Source organism: Brachionichthys hirsutus, chromosome 6, assembly GCF_040956055.1.
Source record: "Brachionichthys hirsutus isolate HB-005 chromosome 6, CSIRO-AGI_Bhir_v1, whole genome shotgun sequence".
Taxonomy (NCBI): Eukaryota; Metazoa; Chordata; class Actinopteri; order Lophiiformes; family Brachionichthyidae; genus Brachionichthys; species Brachionichthys hirsutus.
The window spans coordinates 4,202,173-4,216,911 of record NC_090902.1 but is presented as its reverse complement, the minus strand read 5'-3'; the positions used below and the strand labels follow the sequence as shown (position 1 = coordinate 4,216,911).

General features: G+C 40.5%; 1 protein-coding gene across 1 annotated transcript in view; it reads right to left on the bottom strand.

Moving 5' to 3' along the window:
• The window catches only part of enox2 (ecto-NOX disulfide-thiol exchanger 2), a 93,373-nt gene that overhangs the window by 25,012 nt on the left and 53,622 nt on the right, over window positions 1-14,739 (bottom strand). The window contains exon 5 of the mRNA XM_068740354.1: window positions 5,591-5,746. Within this exon, the coding sequence (XP_068596455.1) occupies window positions 5,591-5,746 (156 nt within the window). The remainder of the gene's footprint in view (window positions 1-5,590; window positions 5,747-14,739) is intronic.

Genomic DNA, 14,739 nt, shown 5'->3' with positions numbered 1-14,739 from the left:
TTTTCAGACTCCTGTCAGCCAAATTAAACACACAAAAAACCAATTACTACTCGAAGCCACATGGCAATCAAAGGAGAGCCAAAATTCTTTATCGAAAACAATTTGCGCGTCGTTTTCATTCAACCTGAGTCAGGTTTGGGAAAACCTGACTCAGCCGTTTGGGAAAACTCTGCCGTTTGGGAAAACATCTGTCCTGAGCCAGGATCATGGCTCTTGTTAAAGATGTGTCTTTATAGTACGACGGTAATAAACCAACTGGAATACATATTTCACAAATGGAAAAATAAATATTCATGGGATGTCAAACATTTGATCCAAAAGTTAGAGTTTAACGCTTTAGCAGCTCACAGAACCCGCCGTCATCTCATTCAGCACCCAGAGAAGTTGCAAGAAAGCTTTCAGTCCTCAAGTCCGAACAAACACAAATTCATGTGAACGGTCTCTCCCTCCTTAAAAGCAGCACACCCTAAGGAAAAGTGTGACTGATGTTTTACTGCTTGACCTCCAGAGCTGCCAGATCAAATTCACTTTGAGTTGAGATACAATAAAAGGTGGGAAAGAAACAGCTCGGCTGACAGCTGTGAGACGGAGTTCCACAACGACTGACCTTTCTGGCCCACAAGTGGCTGATGGTGGCGATACGATGGTGGAAAGAGCAGCGAGGACGGGGTGTGTATGCGCCATGCCAGCCAGTGTGTCATGCTTTCAAATCCAATGGTTGATCATAATACGAAATGAAAAGTTTTGTTCTGTAGTTTAAGTTGTTTCACATTTGGGCTCAGGTGGGCGGGAGCTAACAATGTGCAGCAGAGAGAGAAATGTGCTACCCCTCTCAGCTACCTGCTGAGAGGACGTTTTATGCAAGTGCTCATGATTCACATGAGCTATTCCTGATTTCCTGATTGAATTACAATAAATACATGATATCACTCAATATGAAGCCTGAATTTATTATGCAAATACGAATCAGGCGAACCTGAGGCAGACAAAGACTGGGGAGAGGATAGATAGAGAGGCAATGTTCACTGTGAAAAGCCTGGCAGACGTTTTTTTATTTTTCTTTCCAAATTCTATATTGATTTGTGCATCAGTTTAAATAATTGCGACACACACTTTAATCTCAAAATACAGAAACTGAGCAGAGAGGTAGACTCAGTATCCCGGATAGAAAACAAGAACAAAGGATGACAGAACAGAAACTGACAACTTAGAAAGTTTTGAAAACCACCTTATAGTCTAAAGGTTTTCATTCTTTAATGTACTTTGTTAAACTTCATTTTGCATATATTGAGGATTGACTATTTCTTTGCACTCTTTCTTGTAGGCACTGCAATATGTGAAATGACAGATACTTTGGAGACATTCTGAATTATTTAGCTGACTAAGGAGCAGGGTGACGTGTTTGTATCTAAATAGATACGGCAGATAAATATGAATGCTGCTCTGAAGTAAATAGTGATACTGATTCTCAGTCCAGCTCCATCTCACCGACTTGCTGCCTGTATAGCCACCCACTGGTCTGCTACACTGACACCATCACCATCCATCACTTGGACTGGGTAAATGTCCTTGTATGGCCTGAGGGACTGCCACAAGGAGGACGTTGGAACGACTGTTATTGAGAGGACAGTACATTTAAACACAACCAAGTAAACATATTTAGCTAATTTATGCCACATATAAACAGATGGCTTGGACCTCCAAACATTTAGCTAGTTTTTCTATCTAGTTCATTGATGAATTGAGATTTTTATTTAAGCTTTTTAGGATTTTTTTTTTGCAGAAACTGACTTCTCAAAGCCTTAGTTAATACTTAAAATAAACAAAGACGCATCACAATAATAGTCGAGTCAGATTCTAAAATAAAACTTTCTTTTTGAGGGAAATCTAAAAAACAAAAACAAAAAAAAACCCCTGATGCATATTTGACTTTGTATTGGCTTCCCAAGCAGAGAAAGAACAAAGGCAAAGTCATGAATGTCAAGAGTCAAATGAAGCCAATGCGATAAACAAAGATGTGATGTGGGGAAACTGTTTATTCATATCGTCTTTTGTTAGATCTAATACTTCAGCATAGCTCTGGGCTTGTTGTAAAGATGAAAGCATCCTCAGTCCTGTGGCCCTTCTCTTTATGCATGTTTGCTGTTGTTGAATGCAAATGCAGTAACAGACATGTTACATAGTACACCGAGTATTGTACGAGTATAATATACTTTGGATCTTCTTTCAAATAAATGCTGATGACATGCCTCATCGTACCCATTATGGATCGGGCTACTCCTCCCACAACACATGGAAGCCTCATTTTCATTTCTATTTAGAACCAAAACATCATTTTTTATTTTCATTTGTTACATTGAATAGAATAGCATGAAGAGAGATAGACTCATGTTCTAAGTCATGCTTCCCTATATACATAATACTGTAGCCTTAACAATACAAAGGCTTACAACAGGCTAATAACATCATGTCTTGGACCACAGCTGTCGTCATTGCAGAGACATGTAATATGATATAAATTTCAGATCATGCTGCCAAAACCCAACATGACTTTTTGCCAGACTGCGGAACAGATGGTTTTATAACAACGAAAAAAGTCTGAATGTCAAAATATTGATTTAACTTATTACAAAGACCATATAGAATGAAAAAAATAAAATAAAATTCACCTCGGGGAGGAAAATGTGATAGCGGACAAGGTGAAAGAATTGTTAAGGCTGAATTCGGAAAAGAAACGTGGGAAGAATGTAGCAAAAAGCAAAGAGCTTAATGAGGGAGCACACCGATGCTGAAGGCAGCTGGAAGAAGAGCTAAAGAGCACAGCAGCCGGGGTTGTTGCTGCTCAATTACAGGTCAGCGAGAGGGGATGCGGTGGACGTTGTCAGGTTGAGTGTGTGTAGTTAGAGGCTATTAACTGCCTGTGATCGACACAATACGTAGCCTTGTGCTTCAGAGACAGCACTTCCCCTGTGATTTTAACATGAGACCACTAAATGGATCCATGCTTGTGTCATGCATTTCTTTCAAATGAATAGGGCTGCTGTATTACTCTAAATATTTTTGCCAAAATATTTCACCTAATAAGAGGATACTGATGACCTTTTATCTACATTAAATACACTTTATGGAGCCTTAAAAGTCAATTTTATTAAATAATGAGGGAAAAACACAAGTTCTACAATATGAAAATACTCTGGTTTCCTTAAATTATATGCTGTCTATGCAAAACAGCAGCCTTGTCAGAAAACCGAAATCTGTACAATAGGTTTTTGTGTGAGCGCTTCCTCTGGACCAATTTGTCATTTAAAGATGCTACCAGGACCCAACAGCACAACTCCCAGGGTTTAGTGGCCTAAGGGTCCGATGTAGAGCTGCATATTACAGAGGAATTTGACTTGCATGAGGTAAAACAAGGCCAGGCACATTTTTTCAAATGTCTGCTTATTCAAAACAATTGACTTGGATATTAGCTTATTTTTCGTGGCAATGAGATGCACATCAGACGAGAGGACCTTTAACTCAAGCTGCGGATCAAAAATTAAATCAAAATAACTGAAGGATGTCGAGATGTAAATTTTGCTATCACAAATGCACAAATAACAGAAAAAGTGGAACTTTTGTGACAGGCTTTAACGCTGTTTGGTAATTTCTTGCGAGGCTAATTTCTTCACACAGCGTCAGGCTCCGCGTGTAAACAGAGTACACTTCGTCTTCCATCAATAACGACTCGCTAGAAAAAATGAACTGAAACTATTAGCGTCCCTCTTTCGACATGTGGTGACAGTGTTCTGAGCTGTGACCCACACCACTGACATACAAGCATATTACATAAACCTGCTACGCTATGTTGCTCTTATGTTGTTATATTTGCCTAAGAGAATATATGATGTGGAAGAGAATAGCAAACACTCAAATCCTTCAGCGGTGCGGAAGCTTTTGTTTTGTTTTACCTTGAAGATGACATACGAGTCTTGTTTGAATCAACTCCTCAGGCAGACACTTTTCTGCAGCATGAAAAGTTAAAAGCAAAAAAATGGGAATCAATCAAACAAAGCAACCCCCCCTACCAGCCCACAATCCCGCTTCTCACTCTGGATAATTGGAGGGTGGAGGTGAGATAAATATAAACAAGCACACCTCGAGTCAGATTACACAAAGTGACTTGCCTTGAAATTCGGAGTGCAAGATATAAATGCAGGTAATAATGGTAATAGGGCAGGCAGAAAATAAACAACTTAAAAATGAACAGCACAGAGGACAAACTATTGTGTCCTATTTTGCAATTTGGTGTATGCCATGTTCACAAAAAAAATATATATATATCTACATATTTTCTAGGATTTGACTGACAAAGGCAATTTGGCTGCATTTTGAATGGTTGAAAACGTGTCTATAAAATGCATTTATGAACTTGCTTGCTCTTAACTCATTCTGTGCCATTGACGACTAAAGATGTGTTTTTATAACCCAAACGTTCACTGCCAACCCTGACATTGAAATCTGCCTTTCTTCAATAGCCAATAACTCCGGAACGAAACGTGGTTGTAACAGACTTTTTTTCTTCATGAAATGAAGACACTTCAATCTTTCATTTGGGAGGTTCGGTGTTTGCATAGTTATAGGAAAGTATATTCGGTGGGGCTTGGAAAATCAGGCAAAATGACCTGGGGCACTCAGCATATAGCTGAGCTGACAATGGCTGGCACTCAATGAGTTAATTATACTAGAAATCTCTCAAAATTCCTTCTGATTTGGCACCATGTTTTGTGTGAAATACTTGTGCCAGCATGTGCTCGGACTTGCCATCTTTTGCACGTCTTGTTTCAAGTCACCTTTTTGCTGAAATATTCTGCCAACGTGTGCAGAGTGTGTTCATGCTGGTAAAATGGTCGGTTTGGGATTGTCGTCGACAGCTGAACAAAAACGGTGAAGCATGATATTTGAAGAGCTGCCTAATAGCAACGGATTTCACAATAAGTTTGCAGATGACTGTCTTCTGACCAAACGTCCACATTTCAAACCCAAACCACCGAGCTGAGGACAATCCACGTCTTTCTACTAAGTGTGATGATGTGGGGGCCAAGGCTGGCAGCGACTGATTTCCTGATGCCTTTAACTCATTTTCAGTCTCAACTTGGTGGGTGCAATGATCATTTATGCCCACCTAGCTCACGCTGCATGCACTCTCAATGCACGGTACAGTAGTCCATCCGATTAGAGGCAATATATATGCAGACTGACTGAAGTTTTAAAATGTCTAGACTTCAAATGACGAAAGTGAAATGTTATCATGAACATTTTAAAGACTTTTTTCCAAGCTCAGATGCCAAAACGTGTGTCGATAAAGCTGATTTTCTTCATCTACATTTGGATTTTGAAGACATCACCTTGGGCTCTATGCAAATTATTATTTTCACCATTTAATTACATTTTCTATATTAATTTCTAAATGTATTTAAATGCCACTGCAATGAAATGAAATGAAACCATAAAGTTGTCTCCTGAATGTGTCACCAAGATCCTACTAAAAAAGGTAGAAGCCGTCCTTTGTGTGTTGCGATTCTTTTGTGAATGCTATATTATGACTTACTGGGGTTGGCGGGAAACAGGGTGCAGCTCTTGCAGTGGATGATCTCCTTAACAAGTGGCACATCCTGAGAAAGGGGTGCCGGAACCATACCAAGGCCGGTCATCATAGGATTCAGAGGTGGAATTCCAGCCATCAACCCAAGGTTAGGATCAAAGTCTGGAGGGGAGGGAGTAAAGTCAAACATGAATGAAATCACAGAGCAGATCTTTTCTGGGAACGAAGCAACACCTAAACACAGAATTGTTCTGCTAACCTCTTGATCAGGTCTTCCCTTAAACCCATAATTTCAAGATATTTGCTTATTCCCTAAGTGAATCTTCCATCAACCCTAGTGATACACACATTGGAATACAAAGCCATTCATGAATAAATCATCTTGTAAACATGCATATTTTAAGAAGTTTTTACTGAGCCACTCTCTCTGCCACTCCTGCTGTTAATTGATGGCTTCATACATTGTACTCAGTCGTCTAAGACCTTGTTCAGAGGGGTTGTATTTACATTATAGATTTACACAACAGCGCTGGTTCCCACAGCCTACACAAGCGCTCTTCTGCGCATTTCCCCAGTATGGAGCTTTTAGAAATGGAAATGATGTCGCCATGCAGTACGTGTCATAATATTATCGTCGCAGGATCTGGAGCTTACAAGTATACAAGCAATGTTTATGCACCTGTGCATGTGTACCTTTGCGTAAAGTAAATGGTTCACCAGAGATTATACACACAAATACTATACAAATACTGTATAGTAGAAGATGAAGCGGAAGCAATATTTTACAATCTGACTGCAAACCACAAGAACAATCTGTGTGAGGTTGCACTGTTTACACATTTACACTGTCCCTGAATGTTAATTATGCTATTAAGTTTTTATTTTGCAGTGGCGTTGACCTGGACTGCATCTTATCACACTGTTCCTCATGCTCATTGCCAAACGGATGGTTTACTACTGAGACACGGCAGTCTGATACAACACCATCACATACCTCAGCACTAAACATTCCGCTGAATAAACACAACTCGGAAAGTTTATTTTATGGGCTTCATAAAGGAAGAATAAGTGGTGCAGCTGTTTCGGAGGTTAAGTTGCCAGAAAAAGTACATTTAATGTTTCTTTTATATTTCAAACCTAATTTTCTACCCAAATGGCCTCGTTGGGATATTACCTGTAGATTATGCTTTTATTACAACTACATATATATTTTTTTAAGTTGATTTGGTGTTGAGTCCTGCTAATGCAAGAGTTTGTGTTTTAAAATCATTCTAAATTTATCTTTGAGTACTTGCGTCTGGAATCTCACATCTTTTGCTTGTGATCACCGCAGATGAATATATGATGTTCAAATCTGTTCCCAAATGTTCAGAATCCTCTAACTTAGAAAACATGCCCAAGGCAGTCTGACGTCTTTGACTTTGACTGGAAGCACTTCGAGCTCTCTGCACACCTTCAAGCATAGTGAGGGCATAAGAATGGAATGTTTCTCCAAAGACAGGTTTTATTCCATAATAACATGTTTCCATTATGGTCATGTGTTGCCTTCCTCTCGCCATTCACACACACACACACACACACACACACACACACTAAACGAACAAGACCAGATTAAGCCAATTAGGAAAGAATTATGCTAGTAAAGCAAATATGACCTACCAATGAACTGATGTTGTGCACAAAAAAATAAAAAAATAAAATAAAAAATATATATGTATATACATGTTGTTTCATTTTGCGGGATAAGTGGAATTCCCTCTTTAAATGAGATTACTACAAGTCTACTGGATATATTCCTATCTCAGACTGCATTCCGTTGCTCTCCTCCATCTGAAGGAATTTTCTTAACTATATAGTGTGACTCGTCAAATTTCTCCTCCTGTTGTCGCTCGTCTGCTTGAGCTGCATCTGTGTATATATTGCTCCTCTTTTGTGGCTCCCTTGTCTCCTGTCACCGTAAAAAGCTGCGCTCTTCCCTCCCCTGTCTCCTCCTCTTCATCTCTGTTCACTTAGTAACAAGTGCATTAAATCTGACTAATGACGAGGGCCGAGCCCTGTAACAGGCGCCGGTTTGGTGATGTTTGAATCGTTGAGCTTAAGCCGTACATTTATTCTGAGCCAGTTGGCATTAAAATTGCCATTGGACTGCTTTCTTAACTCGTTGCTGCTGAGAGATGGAGAAGCAACCCAGTCGGCGCACTGTCAAGGGCAGAAATCAGTCAGTGTAATACAGGCTGAACATTATAAGAGACGGTCAGAAATTTGTACTGGAATTTCACATGCTAAAAATGTTAGATTTGTGGGAATTGATGATATTACCTGCAACACCTGCACTGAAATTAGAGCCCCGTTTTAAAATAAGTCCTGATACATTGCTGAAATTACATTTTAGAATGACAATTTAAATTTAGTTGAAGATTTTCGCCTTATTTAGTGTTCAGTCTGCAGCATTAACTGGAAATGGATACTACATTTCCACATCAGTTTCTTCTCCAAATCTGCTGTAACGGGCAAACTAGATAAATTGAATGAAATTCAGTGAAGCGGAATAACAAAATGTGCACGTTAGAGAAGACTCAGAATAGGTCCCTGGAGGCTGTAACAAAGATGTTAAGGCTGATAATACCAACTAAGGACAAAAATGAAGGAGTAGAAATGGAGACCACAGCAAATAACGCATCATTAACACAATACAGACAAGAAAAACAGAGACAAACCAAAGATCTACTCATAACCTCACCATCAGTTTATAATAAGGTTTTAAAATGAGGGAAAGGGTGATAAGATGGGCCCTAGTAGTCAGTCAATTGCTTGATGCACATTAAGGTGAAAGAAAAGAAGACAGAGCGGAAGTGAATATAAGAAAGGGTGAATGTAGGATGGTGCCGTTAAAAACACAGAATGCAAAAGATGGGGGGGGGGGGGGGGGAAAATGAAGGAAACAAAACAGAGAATGATTCAGTGTTGTGGCAGGTCGTTTTAAAAAGGAAAATAAGGAATGTTATTTCTGAAAGTCATATGTAATGTTCTTCTGTTCCAGTGGAAGATTTATATATTTATGTTAATGCAGAGCAAACTAGAATTCAACTTAAATGAAGGGAATCATCTGGTTACATCAGGGTGTGGCTCAGTTCGTTCTCCCCGGGTTGGACGTTGGCGGATCATGTGAATGCCCGCCAGTGTATTTATTCTCTTCCATTAGGAGTGTGATGCCTGAAGTGAGCAGCTTGGAGGTCTATATGTAATAAAGGAGATTTATTGCCATTATTTATGTATGACTATTTTCCAGCTCCATTTCACGCTCATCTCTTCTCTCATCTCGAGTTTAAACAATGTACCTCAAGGACGTTTTGCATCCAATGCCGTTATTTACTCTGTTATCCTTTGCATTACAATGTACCGGTAGTCTGGCGTGAGTGACCCAACAACCTGCAAGAAAACATTATTATGCTGTTAGAATTCTGAGGTCCTTGGCCCAGTAACGTGTTGAGGTCGCCGTGACCATCCAACCGTTTCACACGGAAAGAAGAAAGATGACCCCCATTAATTTACATTTATAGCTGATTAGAAAAATCTAGAACAAAGCTATATCAGCAGTTGCTGCTACTGCGTGCTGGGATACACTTTTCTAAATATAAAAAAGGCAGAGTCATGCAGCTCAATTTAAAAAACACTAATCTATAATGCTCCAGGCACAAGTGGGTGAGTAGGTCCTCAGGACACCTACACCACAGTTGTTGAGACAACACTACAAAAGGAATCCTGTCCTCCACATCCATCTGACCCAAAATGCAGCAACAGATCAGAGAAAAACACGAGCCATCCCTAGAAATCAGGATTTCAAGCACGACAAATATTCTTGTATTCATTTGGACTCAAATTAGGAAAACTAAGCCTCAGGGCAGAAACTCTGTCAATGAAGTGTCTGAAATTAAAAGTGGCACACTAATTATGATTTTCAGCTTCAATTAAATTAAAAGCTTACATTTCAATCAGCATTGAAGTAACACTAATAGCAACAGCATAAAATAAGTGATTTGTATCCTTTCATATGATCGCTATTGTAAACATATCCTCTGTTCTGCCCCTTTTTACCCCATTGCAGCACGTTAATGTTGAGCAATCTATTTCCTGCAGGTTTTGTTCAAGGTAATTCCATTTGGAGCTGCCCATCAAGCAGAAGGCACAGGAGAAAGGAATATAAAAAGAAAAGATGCCATTTGATTGTGTGAAGCTCCTGGCTATTAATGTCATCCTCTTCTCCCATTGCCGTCTTTCTCCACTCTGATTTCTAGGGTAAATGTCCCTCCTGGCTGTTAGCAGTGGGTGGGGGGTGGGGGTGTGGGGGGGAGAGGGACATAGGCGGTTGCCATGAGGCATGCAGTATAATATTCTCTAATGAGGCGAGCGAGCCGCACCACCTGAAACCCTTCGAGTAGCTGAAATCCGCCTCGGCCGATCCATGCCAAAGAGCCAGCCTTTTCACATTTTCATGTCCGACTTCATTTCTCCTCCGAAAAACCTTCCTCCCACCTACAAGATACAAATAAGAAAAAAAACAAAAACTACCCCATTTATAAAATGTAGTCCACTGCATCCAGATAAGAATCTGCTTCCTAATATTATTTTTCAAAAGCAAACTTTATCTGAGACCTTAATAGTCAAGTCATACCAAAATTACGTTTTAATAATATCTAGTTGAAATAGGAAGAAGTTAACTTGGAACTTCACATTTCTGTAGCTCTGCATCTAACACTCTTTTTTTCCTCACCCCAGACATACCGTGTAAAGCCTATCCACTCTGTCCACCCACGTACAGCCAAAAATCTCTGGCATCACACCAGCGCAGCTCCTGAGCAATTCAGCAGAAAGGGACATGGCATCCAGTCCAGGGTACGGAAAGCGCTAACGGCAAAGGGATGGCTGTCAGCTCATGTAATTTCCGATGTTAATCCAGGTGAGGTAATTTGTGAAAATGTGAGGACTCTTATTCATAACTTGAGGCTTCTTGTCCTCTTTATATTCATATGAGGAAATGCAGCTTAGATGGTTGGTTATGAGGCATGATATTAAGTTTACATATATTCCACTCCAGGTTTATGTTTGCATGTTTGTTTGTGGATTTGTGTACCGGGTGGAGGGGTTCCTGGCAACGAGTGGGATGCAGTAGACAAAAGAGGGGTTGTTTATCCAGGGAGCCAATGCCTCTCCCTGGAGCCTGCTTATCTATCCTCCAGGGTGAGTTTTGTGAGTGGGAAACTTTCAAAATATATGTTTGAAGAAAGCTACGTGCATTTCTGTGGGGGCGTGGCCACTAAATTTTTGTTCGCTTCACAGATTTGACAAGAAACGATTGTTGTCAAAAGGAGACCTTTGCCTCAAATCTAAAATGTTCATCAGAGTGGCTCGTTGCTCTGAAAATATAAAGCAGTGCAGGAGCTAGGCTCAAAGATAGTTGTTGGTGAGGCAGAGAAAACCAAGCTTTCAAGGTCAGGCGAACAGAAAGACGAGAAGTTTGCTAACAGAATAAAACAAGCCTATCTGCTACTCACAGACAAGCTGGAACGATGCGAGATCTTAATTTGGGAGTTAAGATGGAATAAATTTGATTGGCCGCAAGATTATTAAAGTGATCACAAAATAATTTACCAACCTGCAGAGTGTTATATTTTAACCACTTGTCCAAATACGTTCAAATAAAATCATCCAGAAAATACAAATCACTTTTAGAACAGCAACACACATGTACAGCTGTGACCCCTTGTAAACACATATTGCGGGTTTTTTAAAGATGATTTGATTTTTGAAAACGTAATCGGCCATCTTAGGGGGCCTGTAATTTGAAAGAAATATTGCGGAGAAACTCTACAGCTTCCCCATCTGCTTCTACTTATGGTCTGGACATGCTGGAGAGAATACTGATGAATGTAGGGAAATCACACGGTGGACACTCCTGGAAAAGGGTATACTCTCTCCGCCGACTGTCAAATATCAAAAATGTTAAAACCAGATGTTGATTCTTGCTGTTAACGTCGCAGTTTCTGCTTCGTTCTCACAGCCCGTAAGTTTACTGGGATTTTTATTCCCCACGCAGGCTGACTGCGAACTGCAAGGCATGGCCTAGCCATGTGTTGTGTTCATGAAATATAACCACATTATGAGCATCTGCAGAGCCATTTCTCTTTTGTTTTTTTTATAACCCCCGTGGTCTGACAGAGCGTTGGCTCCATGGACTCGCATGACACACGATGTTGCTCTTGGTGATTTTAAATAAATAATATCTATGTCCACTTGAAAGGAGACTCAATGTTTACCTTTTGGTTTGGAATTTACAAAACCTTAATCCGTCACTGTGACTGTCTGAATGGAGGAAAAATAAGGGCATTCTGGAATGTTTCAAGTTTTCTATAAACTCTGAGGTTTCTTTGAACTAGAGTTCAAACAATAACACAGGCTTTTGTCATTGACATTTTTGCATGAAAAAAAGGTATTTTATGTTCCTCACTGGAGTTAATTGATGCTGCTCAAAGTCAGCGGCATAGCTTTGTCCGTTACCGGGTCATGCTGGAGCCTATCCCAGCAGTCAAAGGGTGAGAGGCTGGGCACACCCTCGACAAGCCGCCAGTTATTCGCAGAAAGGCGGCAAGTCAGATTTGAACCTGTGACCTTATTGCTGTGAGGCAACAGCGCCTACCACTGGGCTGCCGTGCTGCCCCCAACTGCAGCTGCAACTATTAAATGTGTGGAATATGCAATTAATAAGCAAGAATGGCCCTTAAGGCACACGACAGAATGTCCCAGCCCAATAAGTCATGCAATGTTTCCTTCGATTCAGCTGTGGCCTGAAATATAGCTCTTGCCTCTAAAAGCTGGTTCTCATTTGTTCCCAGGCTTTGGTTTAGCTTTTCTTCCTCGACCTGTTCGTTGGAGGTGGGCCGTCTCAACCTTTCTTGTTACTCAGAGTCACAGTGACCCCACTGAAAGGGTCACTGTAAGACTGAAATAGCAGAAGAGGGACTTCTGGCTTCACTACTGAAATGAAATGTTTGAACTCAATCTACAACAAAAATCATTCCTTTTTCTATCTTTGACAGCCTTTAGAGAAAACCTGTCCACATAAACAACACTGTGCCAAATTAGAACCAAAGATTGGAAGGGCAGACGCACAATAGATGTCATTCATTCAGAATAGAAAGAAATACCGGCAAGAAAACCTGCAACACTTGGGCCTGGAATGACAATACTCTATGCACTGGTAGAATTTACACATTAAAATGTGGATGCATCCAACAAACAAACTTTTAAACTACTACTCAGTCCCTCTATAGAAATAAAAGCATCATCACTGAAGCCACTCTACCAATCTTTGTCTTTCTGGATAAATACACTTGGTTGGAGGAGAGGAAGAGCTCAGTGGCAGAAAAAAATGATCTGGGGCTCAAAGAGGATTAAACGGAGGCAAACTTAATGTATAATGAAAGAACTCTGACACAGCCAGTGTCTTGCAATGAATGAGCCCAAAATAAACACATGAAAGAATATATACAGTACTTGATCACACTGAAAGATCAAATGGGAGTGAACACGGATGGTGAGAGAACTCTCTTTCTTAAGTGTGCAACCAGATCCTTATAGAATATATATATGTCATAAAAGAATTCATGAGAAAACTGGGCTGGACTACAGAAAGCGCGAGGAAGCCAAACCCGTGTTTAGCAGACAGCCCATCCAATATAAAGCTGAAGAGTTCATAAAGAAGCAGAGGAGAGTGCTGAGGTGGATCCGTTTCCTCACACACCTTCCTCTTGGGATTCGACAAGGAAAGTTCTGTTGGCTGGACTGGAGAGAGAAATGCTTGGGTGGGGAATAGATGCCTATGAGTAATAAGAAATGCACTGACAAAACTCCTTGTGCTTAGTGAGACCGTCACAGAGCAGCACATTGGGAAAATGCAAGTAGTTTTACGGGAGTTCATACGGGAGAGAAAGATTGGTTCTGATTGTGTTAACAGTTATATTATTGAAACATTATGCAATTACTTCCAAACCTTTGGATTGTCGTCACCTTCGGGTAACTGCACAGGCTGTTTGAGTGCGGATGGTAATTCAATAAGGTTCAATGTGTGATGTAAACGAGCTCAGGCCTGCAAACAAACTGTATGCGTGCATTCTGGTGGGGCTCGCAGGCTGAAATGGTTGACTCAGCTGTAATGAGATATAAAGAAGATGTTGGGAAGTTTAGGCTGGAGAGGAAGTGAAAGGGAAGCAGCAAGGAGAGGAAAAGGGAGGGAAACACCAGCTGTCCAGGTGACCCAACCAGGGGACACACACAGCAGCCACATTACCTGAATCTACCCCCCTCTCCATCGGGGCCTCTGATGTATTACCCCAGGTGAGACTTAAAGCCCTGCACATGCGTGGTAAAACACACAGGGGATTTTTAGTTTCATTATTATTTTGTGAGATTAGATCTTTTTCTCAGGATTGCGTGGGTGTGTACAGACTTTGCCTGACTGATAATCCGCCTCACTGTTTGTTGCACCGGATGGAAAAAATAAATACAATACAATAAACGTGACATAGAACTAAATATAACAGAATTTCCTGAGAAAACAAAATACCAAACGCTTGACATGAATAAAATGTTGTTGTTGGGGGGTAATTAAACTCAACCATCTAATATGGTGTTTGTGTACAGCTGTAGAGCGACAGCAGTCCGTGTAGGTGAGGTTGTTCCAGAGTCCTCATTATGCCGGCAGGCTTACTGGGAGACTTGATTGAGCTGTGCCCTGTCAGCGAAACAAACCCCTTCCCATTACACCAAAACAATCAAAACTCAAAGAGCATTTTAATCTCATCTTTAAGTGCGACTATCCTGGAAAAACTGGCGGGTATTTGATTACATTCGTGCAACAGCAGTTTCATTAACCTTTCGTCTATCATGATATAAATAGCTGCAGCATGATGACATCACTAATAGATGGATTCTGTCCAGTTCATATGGCTTACAGGCCTTGAACAGAGCCATCATCGACGCTACTAGTTCCACCTTTGCTTTTCCGGCCATGCACTTTGTGGGAAAAATAAAAATAAAACTCTAACAGCATCTTGAAATTTAAGTTCAGGGTAAGGAAACTCAATGCGCGCTTCACTAGA